The sequence below is a fragment of the Astyanax mexicanus genome, chromosome 1 (assembly GCF_023375975.1).
Source record: "Astyanax mexicanus isolate ESR-SI-001 chromosome 1, AstMex3_surface, whole genome shotgun sequence".
In the NCBI taxonomy this organism is placed as follows: Eukaryota; Metazoa; Chordata; class Actinopteri; order Characiformes; family Acestrorhamphidae; genus Astyanax; species Astyanax mexicanus.
Window position 1 is genome coordinate 39,873,335 of NC_064408.1, and position 19,209 is coordinate 39,892,543.

The 19,209-nt window shown below is 38.2% G+C and overlaps 2 protein-coding genes across 2 annotated transcripts; one reads left to right on the forward strand and one right to left on the reverse strand.

Moving 5' to 3' along the window:
- Positions 1–4,114: 4,114 nt before the first annotated feature.
- Positions 4,115–9,414, reverse strand: tmed10 (transmembrane p24 trafficking protein 10). The gene is made up of 5 exons (XM_007259863.4): positions 9,190–9,414; positions 7,888–8,008; positions 6,782–6,855; positions 6,328–6,454; positions 4,115–5,890 (listed from the first exon to the last, which is right to left on the reverse strand). The coding sequence occupies exons 1-5, from the start codon at positions 9,364–9,366 to the stop codon at positions 5,769–5,771; spliced, it is 621 nt and encodes a 206-aa protein (XP_007259925.1). The 5' UTR covers positions 9,367–9,414; the 3' UTR covers positions 4,115–5,768.
- Positions 9,415–10,925: 1,511 nt separating this feature from the next.
- eif2b2 (eukaryotic translation initiation factor 2B, subunit 2 beta) lies at positions 10,926–18,974 on the forward strand. Its single transcript, XM_049478285.1, has 8 exons — positions 10,926–11,194; positions 12,268–12,388; positions 12,602–12,753; positions 14,972–15,135; positions 16,666–16,761; positions 17,551–17,688; positions 17,933–17,999; positions 18,790–18,974. Exons 1-8 carry the CDS (start codon positions 11,041–11,043, stop codon positions 18,945–18,947), a joined length of 1,050 nt encoding a protein of 349 aa, XP_049334242.1. The 5' UTR covers positions 10,926–11,040; the 3' UTR covers positions 18,948–18,974.
- The last annotated feature ends 235 nt before the right edge of the window (positions 18,975–19,209 follow it).

A 19,209-nucleotide genomic window follows, 5' to 3' on the forward strand; every position in this document is an offset into this window, starting at 1 on the left:
AAGTCCTTCAAAATCACACTAGAACATCAGCTTTATATTCAATTTTTTTGTGCATTATGGATCGTTATTCCATGTTGCCAGTTCATTTTAAAGTATAAAATCAGCTTGGGCCAGGCTAATTCCAGGTTTTCCTTAAAGAAGAAGACTAGTACTCTTCAGATCATGTGTATTTGTTCTGGCCCAAGATTAAAAAGTCCTTCAAAATCACACTAGAACATCAGCTTTATATTAATTTTTTTTGTGCATTATGGATCGGTAGGCCATGTTGCCAGTTAATTTTAAAGTATAAAATCAGCTCGGGCCAGGCTAATTCCAGGTTTTCCTTAAAGAAGAAGACTAGTACTCTTCAGATTATGTGTATTTGGTCTGGCCCAAGATTAAAAAGTCCTTCAAAATCACACTAGAACATCAGCTTTAAATTAAACTTTTTTGTGCCTTATGGATCGGTATGCCATGTTGCCAGTTAATTTTAAAGTATAAAATCAGCTTGGGCCAGGCCAATTCCAGGTTTTCCTGAAGGCAGAAAACTAGTACTCTTCAGATCATGTTTATTTGGTCTGGCCCAAGATTAAAAAGTCCTTCAAAATCACACTAGAACATCAGCTTTATATTCAATTTTTTTGTGCATTATGGATCGGTAGGCCATGTTGCCAGTTAATTTTAAAGTATAAAATCAGCTCGGGCCAGGCTAATTCCAGGTTTTCCTTAAGGTAGAAGACTAGTTCTCTTCAGATCATGTGTATTTGTTCTGGCCCAAGATTAAAAAGTCCTTCAAAATCACACTAGAACATCAGCTTTATATTCAATTTTTTTGTGCATTATGGCTCGTTATACCATGTTGCCAGTTCATTTTAAAGTATAAAATCAGCTTGGGCCAGGCTAATTCCAGGTTTTCCTTAAAGTAGAAGACTAGTACTCTTCAGATCATGTGTATTTGTTCTGGCCCAAGATTAAAAAGTCCTTCAAAATCACACTAGAACATCAGCTTTATATTCAATTTTTTTGTGCATTATGGATCGGTAGGCCATGTTGCCAGTTAATTTTAAAGTATAAAATCAGCTCGGGCCAGGCTAATTCCAGGTTTTCCTTAAAGTAGCAGACTAGTTCTCTTCAGATCATGTGTATTTGTTCTGGCCCAAGATTAAAAAGTCCTTCAAAATCACACTAGAACATCAGCTTTATATTCAATTTTTTTGTGCATTATGGATCGTTATTCCATGTTGCCAGTTCATTTTAAAGTATAAAATCAGCTCAGGCCAGGCTAATTCCAGGTTTTCCTTAAGGTAGAAGACTAGTTCTCTTCAGATCATGTGTATTTGTTCTGGCCCAAGATTAAAAAGTCCTTCAAAATCACACTAGAACATCAGCTTTATCTTCAATTTTTTTGTGCATTATGGCTCGTTATACCATGTTGCCAGTTCATTTTAAAGTATAAAATCAGCTTGGGCCAGGCTAATTCCAGGTTTTCCTTAAAGTAGAAGACTAGTACTCTTCAGATCATGTGTATTTGTTCTGGCCCAAGATTAAAAAGTCCTTCAAAATCACACTAGAACATCAGCTTTATATTCAATTTTTTTGTGCATTATGGATCGGTAGGCCACGTTGCCAGTTAATTTTAAAGTATAAAATCAGCTCGGGCCAGGCTAATTCCAGGTTTTCCTTAAAGAAGAAGACTAGTACTCTTCAGATCATGTTTATTTGGTCTGGCCCAAGATTAAAAAGTCCTTCAAAATCACACTAGAACATCAGCTTTATATTCAATTTTTTTGTGCATTATGGATCGGTAGGCCACGTTGCCAGTTAATTTTAAAGTATAAAATCAGCTCGGGCCAGGCTAATTCCAGGTTTTCCTTAAAGTAGCAGACTAGTTCTCTTCAGATCATGTGTATTTGTTCTGGCCCAAGATTAAAAAGTCCTTCAAAATCACACTAGAACATCAGCTTTATATTCAATTTTTTTGTGCATTATGGATCGGTAGGCCATGTTGCCAGTTAATTTTAAAGTATAAAATCAGCTCGGGCCAGGCTAATTCCAGGTTTTCCTTAAAGTAGCAGACTAGTTCTCTTCAGATCATGTGTATTTGTTCTGGCCCAAGATTAAAAAGTCCTTCAAAATCACACTAGAACATCAGCTTTATATTCAATTTTTTTGTGCATTATGGATCGTTATTCCATGTTGCCAGTTCATTTTAAAGTATAAAATCAGCTCAGGCCAGGCTAATTCCAGGTTTTCCTTAAGGTAGAAGACTAGTTCTCTTCAGATCATGTGTATTTGTTCTGGCCCAAGATTAAAAAGTCCTTCAAAATCACACTAGAACATCAGCTTTATCTTCAATTTTTTTGTGCATTATGGCTCGTTATACCATGTTGCCAGTTCATTTTAAAGTATAAAATCAGCTTGGGCCAGGCTAATTCCAGGTTTTCCTTAAAGTAGAAGACTAGTACTCTTCAGATCATGTGTATTTGTTCTGGCCCAAGATTAAAAAGTCCTTCAAAATCACACTAGAACATCAGCTTTATATTCAATTTTTTTGTGCATTATGGATCGGTAGGCCACGTTGCCAGTTAATTTTAAAGTATAAAATCAGCTCGGGCCAGGCTAATTCCAGGTTTTCCTTAAAGAAGAAGACTAGTACTCTTCAGATCATGTTTATTTGGTCTGGCCCAAGATTAAAAAGTCCTTCAAAATCACACTAGAACATCAGCTTTATATTCAATTTTTTTGTGCATTATGGATCGGTAGGCCACGTTGCCAGTTAATTTTAAAGTATAAAATCAGCTCGGGCCAGGCTAATTCCAGGTTTTCCTTAAAGTAGCAGACTAGTTCTCTTCAGATCATGTGTATTTGTTCTGGCCCAAGATTAAAAAGTCCTTCAAAATCACACTAGAACATCAGCTTTATATTCAATTTTTTTGTGCATTATGGATCGTTATTCCATGTTGCCAGTTCATTTTAAAGTATAAAATCAGCTCGGGCCAGGCTAATTCCAGGTTTTCCTTAAAGAAGAAGACTAGTACTCTTCAGATCATGTGTATTTGTTCTGGCCCAACATGAAAAAGTTCTTCAAAATCACACTTGAACATCTGCCTCATATTTTTTGAGCGCAATGGCTTTTAAAGTATAATTTTATTAAATATATATTTAATTATTTATTGTAATATATAATTATAAATTCAGTAATTAAAATAAATATTTTACAATATACAAAATTACATTTAATACGATATTGTATATTTACATTGTTAATAAACAGATGTACTGCTTTTCTTCATTCTATCTCCTTCAGTGTTGATCTGTGAGGTGTTTAATATAAACAGCGGGTGTTTGTGAACGCTCCCTTTAGTTCACGGTGGTTCAGTGAAGCGGCAGCTGCGAATATCAAACCAACTTCAGCCGGGGAATACGAGGCTGCGAATATCGAGCCAAACGAATCTGGAGCTGCGAATATCAAACCAACTTCAGCCTCGTGTTAAGTATTATGATAATAATGTTTCATGTAATGCCTTGTGATTCTCAACCCTGTTTCAGACACTGGAAATATACCTCTGGCTATTATTCTCCATTAAGCACCTGGTGGAAATCTCCGAGACACAATGGATCACAAGCTGAAGTTGGACGGCTGCATCAGCCCTCGTGTATGCAGTAGTTTGGTCCTCTTATTTAAATAGTCTGGTCCACCTAACAAGAGACGGTACCTGGGTTGCCAGAATGAAACGGCTACATCATTTAAGATGGAACAGAATTGAAACAAGAAACTGACTCAGGTCGTAATTTAACCATCCAGTCTCAAACAGCTCAGTTTTCTTAACTATGATTTAGAAAAAGTTTTATAATCAGCTGGGGTACACCAAGAAAAATAGGCTGTTCGTCATGAAAATTAAAATTTCTCTCAAGCAGCCACTATGGTTCATTTCAACCTATTGGTCTGAACACTATAAACCGAATATGTATCCGTACATGTATATTATTTTCATACCTTCATTAAAAAACAATTGAATAAATAAATTATGGCTGCTTTAGCTCTTAATAATAAAAACCCTTTAAATACTGTGTTGTACTGTGGAGTAATGCAGTGGATGTGGCCAATCTTGACAGAGAAATAAAAACTCAACAGTTTTAACTAACAATTTATTGACAATCCAGTTTTGTTGTTTTAAAATGAATTGCCACCAAATCAAAAAACGATGAAATGTCCACAAAATAGAACAAAAAAAAAAGATTCAAGGTTTCTATAAATGATGGGTCTGGCAGGAAAAAAAAAGAAACAAAACAAAAAACCGCCACCCCCTAATTAAGCCTAGTCCCCCAAACCATCCACGTTAATGGTAACACATGCACCATTTCATAATTACATTAAAATAAACAATAAAACAAATCCAAATCAATATTTCTGCATATAGGTGTTGTGTTAGTAGGAGAATCCACAACCCAGGCTGATTAACTACCGTGCTGGTATACTCTGCAATGCAAAAATTTCAGATCAGTTTGTGCTCTAAAGCAAAAACAGCCCACAGAAATTGCTATAAAAATGGCCAAAGAAAGGCTTTTTCACCATTTTTGCAAAATCAGTTCAGATATAAAGTAATTTAGAGTGGCCTGATGTGAAACATTGTGTTGTAGAGAAACTGAGTTAGTTGTTCACAGTGGTGGTGAATCAAATCAAGGTTTTAAACCTCTAAAAGCACCCACAGAAACAAATTACACCATATGATAATAAATATGTTGCTGTCTTGTAAAACTCTGTTTTCAAAAAGATCCAGGGGCTAAAATGCATTTCTTTAAACCAATAATGTTGAAGTTTGCTCATAAAAAAAAAAAACACTTTTCTTTTGTAGGCCACATCACCACCACTATGAACAAATCAGGGTCAGCAAGTTTCTCCACATTCTCCATCCATGACCAATGCCCCCAAAATGGTTGGGGTTCACCTTTAAGTTCATCTAGAATGACCGGAATCTAATATACATTGAGAAATAGCCAGCAAAAAAAAAATAAAGATAACATTCTTCTGCAGTTTTTATGTTGATCTTCAACAGAGTGCAAATGAACTTCATATATGAGCACGACGAAAAAGGGGCTTTGTATAACTTTGTATCTTGGGATAAAGAGTAATTCTATTTTTTTTTAACAACTGAAAAAAAAAAACAGCATTTACAATAACAGAGAAAATGTTCGTTCATTTATCTGTACCACTAACACATACAAGTGCTTCAATGATCAACAGTAGAGATGCACCAATACCACTGTACCCCAGCCTGATTCTAAATCCCAATACCGGTTATCAGCCCTGCATGTGAAATTACTTCTCTCATCCATTTAAATATGGTTATACTGGGCAACCTGAAACTAACGGTTTCCTAGCATCAACAGGTTTTTATTAGTGATAACAGTAATGCACTTGATTGCCAGAATCTGGTATGGGTGCATCTCTAACCACACACAAAACAGTTGAGAGTGTATCATTAAAGCGGCACCTCTGGTCTTGTAGTTCAAATGTAAATTTTAAACATCTGTTTCGGATTGTGTGTAATAAAAAAAAACTGAAGAAACGAGGAGCGGGTGGTTCGTCCAAATGAAACCGAACAAGCTTTGTATCAAAAATGAGGGAATATGGCCGCCGGCTTCCCCAAACAATGACCTGATGGACGTCCTCTCCAGGTTGCACCCCTGCCAAAAATATCACAAACCTGCTGACACCGGGCAAAAAGACGAGGGGCGGGTGAGGTGTCGGAGAGGGATTCTGGGTCTCTGATTGGCAGAACAGGTTTTTACTCAATGAGCTTCTTGGCCTTGAAGAAGCGGCGCAGGTAGAACACCTGCCATGTGGCCAGGCCGATCAGACAGCACATGGAGAAGATGCTGAAGTACAGCACACGTGTATTGGTAGATTCTGTGAGGAAAGAAAAGAGAGGTTAGTGGGACTAGTTAAGAACGACACACAATAACAGGTGTTCCAATAGTTTGTACAGCTACTGTTTTGGATGAAAATACACACTCAATCAATCTGGCAATAAATGGTTGAAAAACGACTCGGCAGCACTTAAAACAAAAAGAAAAGAAAAAGAAAGCACACAACTAACGGCCAATAAGCCACTATGCATAGGCTATGGTGTAGATTTGGAGCAGAAGCCTATATGAACCTTTACTTTGAATGCAGTGGGTCCAGAGCCAACCCAGGATCACTGAGCACAAGGCAGAAATAGCCAATGGAAGGGGCCCTTTCTTACCAGGTTCAGTAAATAACAGCACCCCCACTAAAATCATTACATTAATCTAGAGCTTTAAACTATTAATTTTACATGTAACTATTCTCATTCTCATGCTCACCATTGGTGTCCCTCATCTCCTCCTCTCTCTTCTTCATGTAAGCAAAATCGTTGACGATGGACTCAGACAGGTCCTCCAAGCGCCGCAATTCCACCTCCAGAGGCTTCAGCTTCTCCACCTTTGCAATCTGGTTGAACAAATAGGCCAGTCACATACAACAGCAACTCAAACATGACCAATGTGGCAACAACTTTTTCATTACCTTTTTATTGCAGTCCTGTAATAGTCATCTAATCTTAATTATAATATATATACTGAAGTGATAAACAATAACTCTACAAGAACACAAAATAACCCACGCAATATTAAAGTGAACGATTTACTAAATCAACACTGACAACAAAAAGGCCTGCTTCAAGTCTGAACTATGCAAAATATGAGGTTTGCTTACATCTGAACTGCCTACTATTTCAACAGCCTAAGTAACTACATGCACGTGACTAAATTAACAGACCTCCTCGTAGTTCTTGGCCTCCACACCGTGCTTCATGTCCAGGTTGATGAGCTGATCAGGAACCCTCCCAGTTCCTATAAAGACAATTGATTATTAAAGAAGGGTGCACAAATATCTTTCACCTGGCACCAATTTCAGATTCTTTACAGATTGAAATTGAATAATTTTTAGGTTGTGTACTGCCACAGTGAAAGGAAAAGTGATAATGTATTGAGACTGAAACCGTCCAGTAGGCAAAACCTTTTAAAAGCAGTAAATAATTATTTCAAATCATATTTTTTAATCTGCTGTCTACTTTTACTGCTGGAATATTTACATGAAATCCTGCAGTGTACTTTTTAGATACAATCAATGCTTGTTATTGCATGAACTTTGTGCACTAGATTTTGGATGAACATTATAAATAAAACAAACATAACAAAATGGACTCGAATTTTACTTTTAACAATATACAATAGGTCAGAGATTCCCCACATCTTTCTAAGCAAACAGCTTTGGAAGGGTTCCCCATTGATAACAGAATGTTACACACAAGGTAGTGTATGAACCACTCTAACCTTGAGCAAACATTGTAACCTCTACATCACTGTCACTATAGGCAGCAGCAGTCTGCTGTTCCATATGTTCCAGCACGTGTACAAAACTGAACTGCAATAAGCAAGGTAGAATTGAACATTTCAAATAGAAGCTCCAGCTTTAGAAGTTACAGCTTTTACTCATTTTCATTTTTAATGATGTTTAGCAGTCAAACTTAGAACCAAATAAACAAACAGACATCTGATGTTTCCCTTTTTAGTTTGTTAACTATTCGTGTAGTGGAAGGGACATGAAATCAACTGATTACAGCAACTTCTACAGTCGGCATGTTTAGGAATCTCTTATATTTAAAACGCCTATTTGTCATAACTAAATAGAGGCCAACTAATTCACATGACTACAATATTTACAAAATGAAAACCATTAAAACAGGAAAGTTAAATCACATGAGTTACTGCTTTAGAACAGCAGAATTATCAGCTATGATGTTTCTTAAAATTTAAGCTCACATGTCAGAAAAGAATCTTGTACATTATTTTGCACTAAATTATCACACTTGTTTGACTTACCCATTTGGGATTTGCTCTCAAAGCAAACTTCAAACATGTCATAATCCTCTGTCGTGAAGGCGAATTTGCCTTTAGTGGCATCCTCTTTGGAGTAGAGAATGTGGCCAGAGGAGTCTGTGATCTAAAACCATGGAAAAATTGCCGAAAACAAAGATTTAAATTCCTTAAATGTTATAATAAAAGAAGTAAACCTGATACAAATATCACAAACTAAGTAGTGTTAAATGCACTATGAAAGACACAACATACATGGAAATTGTGTAAACAGTAATCCACGTGTGTGATCCATATGTTTTTAGATCTTGAGCACAAACCTGCCATATTTCTCAGACTGACTAAAAAGGGAGCATTAACAGTCAATTAATTAAATACTAACTTAACTCAAATCACACTAGCTACAGCTAATCTAACAACTGGGGAAAGTATCATTTAAATATATGCTTAATCATATCACTCAAGCAAGTATGGAAAGTATGGTTATGGAATGTTACACCATAGCTAAATAATTCGGTGGCGTGTTTTACCACCATAGTAGATTTTAGTGGTTTGATATAAATAAGTTAACCTAGATAACAAGCTTATCAAATAAAAAGCTCTGAGTCACCCAAACACACAGTAATTAGAGCCAATCTAATTCTCACAAAAATTACTGAAGCAATATTTGTGACAAACAAGAAGGAAAGTGAAGTGAGTACAGCCAAATAAATAATTAATTACACAACAGCCTTTCCTATTCTTCAGAACACAATATTAGCAAATAGGCAAGCATTAATAGCAGACTTTTATTTTGCTTCTCAGTCCCAGCTGCACTGGTCAGTGTTATACTGACGTGTTACACCCAAACTGAGGCAAAGCAGGCCAAATCTTAGTTTATAAACTGATGATCAACACGCTGCATTATTACACCTGCAGTAAATTAATATACAGTGTTAGATGAATGCTATGTGTAGTCTCCTTCACCCTTAAGGTTCTTTTATTACACTGGCTGGTTCTGCCAGCTGGTTCTACATTCAGGAAGAACCCGGCCTACACCGAGCAGTTAGCGTCAGTTAGCTAACTTAGCTAACTTTCAGGGCTTCAGCTCAGTTTCCACACTTAACGCCGCCATATCCGCTAAAGCACTGAGTGCAGGTCAATTTAATGGCCTGCTCTCTCGTTTTGAGCCAGGATTTGAATCGTTTCAATCGGAAGTGTATCTTAACTAAGCCAGGTTAGCTAACCCGGAGTCGTTATAGCTGACGTTGCCTTGTAGCATTAGCATTAGCTCCAGCCCTAATCCACACACTCAAGAGTCTCCCTCACCTTCAGGTTAGTTTTGGTGTTGGGCTGCTCGCTGATCTCATACTCTCCCGTCACCAGAACATCTTTATGAATCTCCTCCTTCAGGCACTTCCTCGTTCGGACCGGTAAGAAGAAGGAGATGGAGAACACCGAGTCAAACAGCAGCGGGAGCAGGACGAGCACGCCGAGCCGCGCCATGGCCGAGCCGGACTGACTGACTGCGCCGCAACACGGCTAGTCGGAAAACCGCCTGGCCGAAAATATGTGCACTTCTTTACCCACCCGTTTTCATACATGTCCCGCCTGCTGCGGTACTATTGGCTGATAGAACCCGTGTCGAACGCTGATTGGCACGTAGTTTAACGCTTACAAGCAAGCCGCTGGTTGGTCAGTTCAGAAGTCAATCATAGCATTTCATAGCATTTATTGGTTTAAAAATAATTGCAGTGTCCAAAAAAAAGAAAACCGATATTAAAAATACACAATGGAATCATTTTATGGTACAATTTATATGTGCATTTATGTTAATCTTTCTTGATGTTCATTAATAAAAATAAAAGAGTATTTATACTGGATATTCCTTAATGTGGCAGTCTGTATTATTTTGTTTCTAAACTGAAAGCAGAAGCATTTCTGAGGTATAAAATATTGTGTTTAATGGTATGAGTGTGTTGGAACAACCATCCCTGCTAAGCCTTATATATTAATTCTAAAAACTGGGGTGTAGTGATGCTTTTCACTGGAGTTCTTCTGGCGTTCTTCTGGCTTCTTTATGTACTTATGTGACAGGTACAGCCTCTGAAAAAGGAGCCGGCTCAGTTTTACTGCAAGCACAATATTACTACTTATCAACTCTTTGGCTGGTTTTCTGCTCTGCAAATGTACACTATTGCCGTTTGTTTTATATATGATATGTTTAGATATGTTTTAAAATCGTCAGCGGGGGGAGGAGAGATACGTTTTAAAATCGTCAGCGTCCTGAAATTTATTTTCCCACCGCGCTCCGCAAACCAGCAAGCTGATTGGCTGGTTCTCCTGAGAGGAAATTTATTTGGGGCTTTGAATTGGCGCCCCCTCTAGTGCAGCGCCCCTATGCGTTGCATAGGCTGCATACCCCCTTTTTGCGCCACTGGAGGCGCTGTATCGGGCGTATGTGAGCTGATGCATCAGAACCGAGTCGCTGCGCTTTCCTCCAAGCACGCTGGCTACTCAGCAATGCTGGATCAGGAGCAAAATAGGTGGTATCGGAGCACATGTATCAGAGGACGCATGTGCTAGTCTTCACCCTCCTGGTGTGTTGGGGCATTACTAGTAATAGGGGGATTCCTAATGAGTGGGTTGTGTAATTGGGGAGAAAATGGGAAAAAATAGAAATACAATTATATAAAAAAATTTAAATTCTTTTGTATATTTAAAAAAAAAGATCAAAAATAGCCTTGTAAATCCTATTTCCATACATTTCAACTAATGGGCATATATGCAGCTAAAACAAGGAGCCTAGTGCATGTTCACTAACATTTTAAGGAAAATGTGTTGGGGGGGGGGGGTGTACTTTAGCTAAGAAGTTTTGAAACCGGTACTTTTACACTTTTACTTGAGTAAAAAGCTGTAGTTGATACTTTAACATTTACAGAAGTATTTTAAAATCTAGTATCTTCTTTTTTATCTGAGTAACGAGTGTAAATACTGTTTGTATACATAAGCCAACACGCGTGAGCTCTCTTGAACTACATTACCCAAGATACACCGCGCGGCTGATGCAAAGGCTCTTTCTATGACAACTTCCGTAAAGTAGACCACCAGGCTGAACTGGGAGCAGTCAGACATTGGAATAATTTTGACCCGTTACTGACCCGTTCAGAGACAGGAGACATGCCGGGCGCGGATAAGGAGACGGACCTGTGTGAGCGGATCGAGGCGTTTCTGGCGGAGCTGAAGCTCGGGGACCGGGGCTCCGGGGAGACCGCCCGCAGCACCGCGGCGCTGCTGCGCAGGATCACCGCACAGGCGCGCTGGAGCAGCGCAGGTGTGTAACTACAGCACACGGCACAGCAACACAGCACAGAAACTCAGAAACACACCTAACACTCTCTCACTGTACACTGTCCCTCAGGTAGTGGACTAGTATAACCTCTAAATCTAGCCCAGGTAGTAGTCGGGGGTTGGCCTGATGGATACTCCTCATGTTAGACTTAAAGTGTCCAAATCCAGCTTTTTTAAATTTTATTTTCTCCATTTAACTTATAATTTGTAACTGGATTTATAGATCAAATTGAGCTACACCAACCTCTCTCTCTCTGCCCCTTACAATTAATCACCCTGCTGAATAAAATCAGCATGCTCATGTCAAGGGCATGTTTTTGTCTGGTTGTATAGCTTTTCAGTGTACAGTGTTGTTAGATTTTTTTTTGTTTATCTACAAAAAAAAGAAAAATCCAGATTTTCATGAACTGCCTTTTGGTCAGAAAGGTGTAATGAAGAAAATCAAGTGAGCGGTTCTGAATACAGAAAGCTATGGTGAGGTCAGCAAAAAGGCTAAAGTAACTTTGATAACTTCCCTCTGATATTGCGATGATCAGAAAGGCAGCACCCAATGAACAACATGTTGAACTTTGAGGTGGTAAGCTACAATAGCAGAGGGAAATTTTTGGTTTCTATGCCTGTTAGCCAAGAAGGTCACCAAAACTGGAAAGCATAGGTCCCATCTGATACTTCTTTTTTTTTCTCTCAGGTACACCAATGATTGGTCAGAATTTGTATCTGTCAACAGCAGTAATCCATGAACCCAACCTGTGTGAACAATCCAGATTCACAGAATAGTTGTCAATCTTTGCTTGACTGATACAGCTTGTTTATGTAATTTTGTTGTCCATGTGCATCCCTTCATGACCACAATTTAACCATCTTCTAATGTCTTCTTCCAACATGATGCACTAAAAGTCCCTCCAAATTGATTTCATATTTCATTTTTTTAACTTCCCAGTCATCAGATGTAAATTCAGTAGAACAAATTTGGGATGTGGAGGAATGGGAAATGTTTGGGTCTTCACAGCTGTTCCTTAATGATCTCCCTGTGGGTGATATGTTGTGTTTTTGCAGGTGATCTGATGGAGATCATCCGTAAAGAAGGCAGAAGGATGACTGCTGCTCAGCCCTCAGAGACCACCGTGGGCAACATGGTTCGCCGCATCCTCAAAATTATTCGAGAGGAATATGCAAGGTAATGCCTGCTTATGCTGTCCCTCATTTAGCAGTAGCTAGAGTGACAAATGAAACATTCCACACCTGATGATAATTCACCTTCATGTAGTTACACAAAATTAGTGGCTCACAGCATAACATGTTGAGTTCCTACCTGAAACATTCCAACACTGTGAGGATTTCTCCACATTTTAGTTAATATTCAAATTGATCATCCTTCAACCTTCTTCAGGTCCCGTGGCAGCAGCGAGGAGGCAGATCAGCAGGAGTCTCTGCACAAGCTGCTCACGTCCGGCGGCTCCAGTGAGGAGAACTTCAGACAGCACTTCCCTCCACTCAAAGCTAACATCATTGAGGCCATCAACGAGCTGCTCACTGAGCTGGGTAAGAATACATTAAAGTCATAGTTTAGAGAAAATGATGCCCCTTTCTCTTACTACAAATGTAGTAGTCTATGTACTGAGACGTGTTTGGGGTCTGACCTTTGATTTTGTAGTTTTGTTCTGTGGTACCTGCTTGGGTAAAGCATCAAAGTCTCCAAAGTGTGCAGAGGTGTTTAGTAGTCTCTAATAAACTTGCTGGCGTGTTTTTGGTATACTGTATACTGTAAGTCACTGCTATCTAGTAAACCCAGGCGAACCCCCTAAAATCTGTGGGCCTGTAAGTGGAGATGTTGGTGTCTGCATGGTTATAACTTGTACTCATGATTTTGGAACCAAACCTGTTCAGCTCTGACTGGTAATTTCTCTTTAAAAAAAGAACCAACCCTTATTATAGTTATAGAATATGACTGCATTTCAAGCCTGTACCTGGGGCCTCATTTATAAAACTCTGTGTAGCTTCTGGAGTGAAAGTGTGTACATGCACAAAAAAACAGAAAATGGGTTCTAAAATAATTCAGATTTTTTAAAAACCGTGCGTATGCATACTTGAACACTGTTTCCTTTTTATAAATCATAATCTGCTTATAAATGTGCGCAGGTCACCCAGCCTCATGTTCCGCCTCCGCACCGCTCACATTTACTCATAAAAGGTCCATGCAAATTACTCACTGAATATTTTAATATGGGATTCCCCATTCATCCTGATTCCTGCCAGCCTACTGCCTGATTCTGTAACATTGGTTTCTGAAAATCTGTGCTCAACTTAGCACGCAGTTTACTGAGACTGGCTACTGGAAAACGTAAATCATCTCACAAAAAATCTTAATGATCTCTGAAAACACGTTATTGCAGTATTTATTTGTTGTCTAGGTCTTTGTTGTCACAACAACAACAACAACAACAATAATAATAATAATAATAATAGTAATAATAATTGTTGTTGATGTTGTTGTTGTTACAAAAATTACAATAATAATTACAATAACAACAGTAATTTTTATATAGCACCTTTTAAGTTTTTAAATTGTGAGATAAAACAAACCAGATAATACAAATAAAATTGAAATAAAAAGTGACATATAGAAGTTAGCATAAAAATAATGAGAGGCAAATAAGATATGGCAATCCTTAAAACTTTATACATGCAGACAAAAATATATTTGAACAAGTATATTCATATTTTTTTGTATTTTAAGTTCTTAATCTTAATTTATGCAGTATAAATTAATATACTTAAAGGTTTACGCATTTGCCTGCAATTCCGTGTTTCACCACATGATGTCACTAATTCCTGTTCTCGCCACAATCTTTTGAAGAAATACCGACACCTCAAACTTTGCTTATATCTACGCTCGTTTTCACGCCAAGTATTTCTTTATAAAGCACAGTTCCTGCGTGACACGCACAATTCAGGCCTGTGTTTATGCGTACGCACCCTTTATAAAGGAGGCCCCTGGTCTGACTCTGGCCAGCTAGCAGACTTTAATGGGAAGGTTCCATTGGCCTCATAATCATTAGAAACATGGTGTCTCTGTTGTGCATCAAGCGACAATGAGACAATATTCATTAAACCAGGGGTGTCCAAACTTTTTTTGTTGGGGGCCAGAAGGAGAAATATATTTGAAGTCACGGGCCACAGACTCTATAATATAACAAATAATGAAATATACCACTTTAAATAATACATTTTCCTGATTATTTCATTTACACACCATTTTACTTGACTTACTATCTTTATCTTTGACAGTGTTGTGTAAACTAAGATTTTTCAAATTGATGTTTCATTTCATAATGTGTCTTAATATTAAACTCCTTACTTACGGCAACTTTTAGACTCTTTGGCCCGTATTTCTGCGCTAGAAGTGCGCATTCTCTCCGCTTTTAGACTTTTTGGCCTGTTTTTCTGCGCTAGAAATGCGCACTCTCTCCGCTTTTAGACTCTTTTGCCCCGTTTTTCTGCGCTAGAAATGCGCACTCTCTCCGCTTTTAGACTCTTTTGCCCCGTTTTTCTGCGCTAGAAATGCGCACCCTCTCTGCTTTTAGAGTCTTTGGCCAGTTTCTGACACCTAGCGTTCAAACTTTGAATCTCACATTATAAAAGCCTGCTTAACAGCGGGGCCAACTTTCATTCTATTTCTAAAATAAAATGTTTAGTTAATAGTGCTGTTCAGTCTGTTACTGCCTGGGTTCATATGTGTATGTTTTCTTTTTGTCACCAGAGGGCACCACAGACAACATAGCCATGCAGGCTCTGGAGCACATCCACTCTAATGAAGTCATCATGACCATCGGCCGCTCGCGCACCGTGGAGGCTTTTCTGAAGGATGCAGCGCGCAAACGCAAATTCCACGTTATCGTAGCAGAGTGCGCTCCGTTCTGCCAGGTAAAGTCACTACAGAAACAAAGTATGACTGGTGTCAGAAATGGAAATTAATCAGCAAGAAAAGATTAAATAAATTAAGAAAAGTGGAGCCTGGGACAATATAACAGGTTTAAAATAAAATCTACAGTACAATTCTACCTAAAAAGCAGAACTAGATTAGATTTCCATTAGATTTTTCCTCTTGGATATTTGTGTGTGTGTGAATTGGCTCAGCTACATTGTAAATGAGGGCGTCCTTCAATGTAGAATGTGTATAAAGGAATGTTACTTGGTTGAACTGTTAAAGTACAGTTTTTAGATATGGAATAATTGCATTGTAGCCCTTTATAGTCCTGCTTCTTAATGTATTCACTCACACTAAGAAGCAATGATATCAATTACACTGCATGTCCTTATTAATGGTAAAATATTTTACCAGACAGGATAATTGTTTATCTGAATTTTTAGTAGAGATAGAGCGATCAGTGTTTTTGGGGCCGATTCCGATCGCCGATCGTCTTTCATCTCGATCAGCCGTTCGCCGATACCGATATTGGGCGGGGCCAAATGCCACATTAATGCCACACAGGTGCCAGGCAAACCTGGTACAGATTCCCCTAATTACATCCACGCCAAAGCAAACACTGGTAATTTACACTGATAGTAAATAAACACGAGTGTTACTGACCAAAATAAATGCTTTTTAGGAGAGATATAAGTTATGTGTAAATATTTATAAGACAATAGCTGACAAAATCTGTTTTAATGACGTTAATAAACATCAATGTGACAGCGCTAGTCGCAGTTTCACCGCAGCAAAGGACGAGGACGTGAATCACTTATCTAACCAGCCTGTACTGATTTCTTCCCCCAATAACCCTTCCAATAACCTCCAATAGCCTTTAATAGTCTTCAGTAGCCTTCAACAGTCTAACCTTGCAGCCGTGGTGTGTCCACTAAACTCCGTAGTTATAAACATCATGAGGTTAGCAGCGCGCTAACTGACCTGTTTTTAATGTAATCCGAGCAGTGACTCCGTGACGGCTGCTCTAAACTGCTGCTGTTAGCTGGTTGGGCTAAGGATGAACTGTAGAGAGCTGTATTATCCGTTTATTCGGGTTAAAACCTTAACTTTAGAAAACTGTAAAAACGCTCCAGACTGGCTGAGCTCTGTAGCCCGTGGCTGGGCGATAGGTCTGACTGAGTAAAGACAGCGGGGCTTGTGCTGCTGCTGCTGCAGCTCCGACTAGTGGTTGGATGAGGAACTGCAGCTTCCTGTAAGCGACCGGTTTCACCGCCCATCCACACACAGCTCTGCTTTACTGCTTAACCCTAAGCTCCTGAATCAGATCGGCTAAAATCAGAGAAATAACTGCCGATCGCCGATACCGTATTTTGGCTGAAAATCGTCCGATACCGATACACTGCCGATCGATCATTCCATCTCGAATTTTTAGCTTTTAAAATCAGTTAAACTCTTAAAATCACTAAACTGCAGATGATCAGTCAGAGGGTATATGAGCAACAATGATCAGCTCTATCTCTCCACAGGGTCATGAGATGGCCACCAGTCTGTCTAAAGACGGAATTGAAACCACAGTGATTCCTGACGCCGCCATCTTCGCAGTGATGTCCAGAGTCAATAAGGTGAGAAACACGGGGAAACACTCTTTAGAGTGTTACTAAATTTATATTAGGTGCCCGTCAAAAGTTTGCAGACATTCTCTTTAATATTTGTTCTTTATTTGTATTATTTACTACATGACAGATTAATAACAAAGATTTTAAACTGTAAAGAAACACATGTAATTATTTAGTAGACAAAAAGTGATTGGCCTTAACAAACACCCAATATAAAAAAACCCAGCCCTGGTGGTTTGGGATGAGTTGGATCACAGAATGAAGGGAAAGCTGTTAAAGCAAAGTTAGTGCTCAGCAGCAAAAGGTGCTACATTTGAAGAATCTAATGAAGAAAACATATGGAACATATTTTAGCTTGTTTAACACGTTTTTGTTTACTTCATAATTGCATATGTGTTTCTTTATTGATGTCTTCCATATTAATCTATAGTGTAGAAAATTAACAAAATAAATTAACAAACATTAAGTAAGATCGAGTCTGTACAAATGTTTGACTGATATTTTATCCACAATGAATTTTAATCACTCCAGGATCAGGATATAATAACATAAATACCCAGAGTAGGTTTGAATAACTGTGTCAAGTGTAACAGTGTCTAATTGTACAAGTATCCAGGAATGAGGTTGTAGCTAGATTAATATCCTGGAAAAAAAAACTCCCTTAGATAAATTATTCCTAAAATGTACACAATATTACTTTATCTAAAATGTGTCATACAGCTAACATTATTAATAGAAAAAAGTGTTTTAACAGTAGTGTGTGTCTGTGTGTGTGTCTCCTCTTCCTGTGTGCAGGTGATTATTGGTACGCAGACGGTTTTGGCAAATGGAGGATTGAGGGCGGTGAACGGCACACACACACTGGCACTCGCTGCCAAACACCACTCCACTCCACTCATTGTGTGCGCTCCCATGTTCAAACTCTCACCACAGGTACCAAATCAACCACCATGGCAAAATTTTAAATAAACAGTGAACAAAATCTATGTACACTGTATTATTATTCTTATTTTATTTATTTCTTTTGCTTGTATTTTTTTTTTTTTTAAAGATGTATTTGTAAAGGTTAAATGCAGCATCCCCTCATAGAGAAGCTGCAACCTTACAGTCTGATTGAGCAGAGCGGACGCAGGCTGAAGACTGTAATGTTTTAATTTGTTTTCTTTCTCTCTCTCAGTTTCCAAATGAAGAGGACACGTTCCACAAGTTTGTTTCACCACATGAAGTGCTTCCCTTTACTGAAGGTAATGCCACATATTAACCTTTACTCTCATGTTCTGTCTGAATTGTGAAAAAATATTATCAGTGTGCAGTTTTTACATGTGCGATTATAGGGTTCTCTTGTACAATTGATGTAACAATTGAGATGTAAACATTCTTCAGAGATCGTTATACTTTATTTATAATGTTCATATATCAATATTAAGTTTGTTGCCTATGTTGCTACTTCTTTTCTGTGCCTTGCTCTACATTTACTGCTGGGACATTGGGAATTTCCCAACTCTGGGACTAATAAAGGATTATCTTTTTTAAGGTGGCCAACATTTAGTAAATTAAATCTGAATTATATGTGAGAATGTTATGAATAAATCAAGCCAGTTTTGATGTATAGCTCTGGAAAAAAATATGAGACATCTTAAAAATGATGAGTTTCTTTAATTTTACCAAATTGAACACCAAGGCGAACTGCTTGAATTTTTGCACCAAAAGTGGCATAAAGTAATTTGAAAGCAGTATGTAAGAGTGGAGGAGAACATGCCAATATGCATGAAAACTGTGATTAAAAACCAGGATTATTCCACCAAATATTGATTTCTGAACTCTTAAAAAAAATACGAATATAAACTTTTCTGCATTATTTGAAGTCTGAAAGCTCTGCATCTTATTTCAGCCATTTCTTAATTACTTGATTTCCTTTAGCTTTAAATGTTTTATTATATTTGTGCTTATTTGTTTGCATTTTAACATGTGCTATGTGTTACTATTCAGTAAAGATTAGCAGGGTTCTGAATTTTCTGATCTTTCTGTCTCCAGGTGAGATCCTGTCGAAGGTGAACGCTCACTGTCCCGTGTTTGATTATGTTCCGCCAGAGTTAATAACGCTGTTTATTTCCAATATTGGTGGAAACGCCCCATCTTACATCTACCGTCTGATGAGTGAACTTTACCACCCTGAAGACCACGAGCTGTAAAAATGTATAAATAAATAATTAAAAGCATTTTTGTTCTGTATATTTTTTATTTCCCTTTATAATGTTTTATGATTTTTACCACTGCTTGCTGTTGGCTGGACTGGTTAATGTCTTCATATGATGTTCTTAAAGAGGAGGAACTGGAGCATTTCAGTAAACTGTAAGCACAAATCCACATTTAAAGCAAAATTCAGACTGCACTTTAACAGTGGTCCATTTCTGTCCCCATGACCCCTGTAGACTGGATATTTGTGGTTGGCAG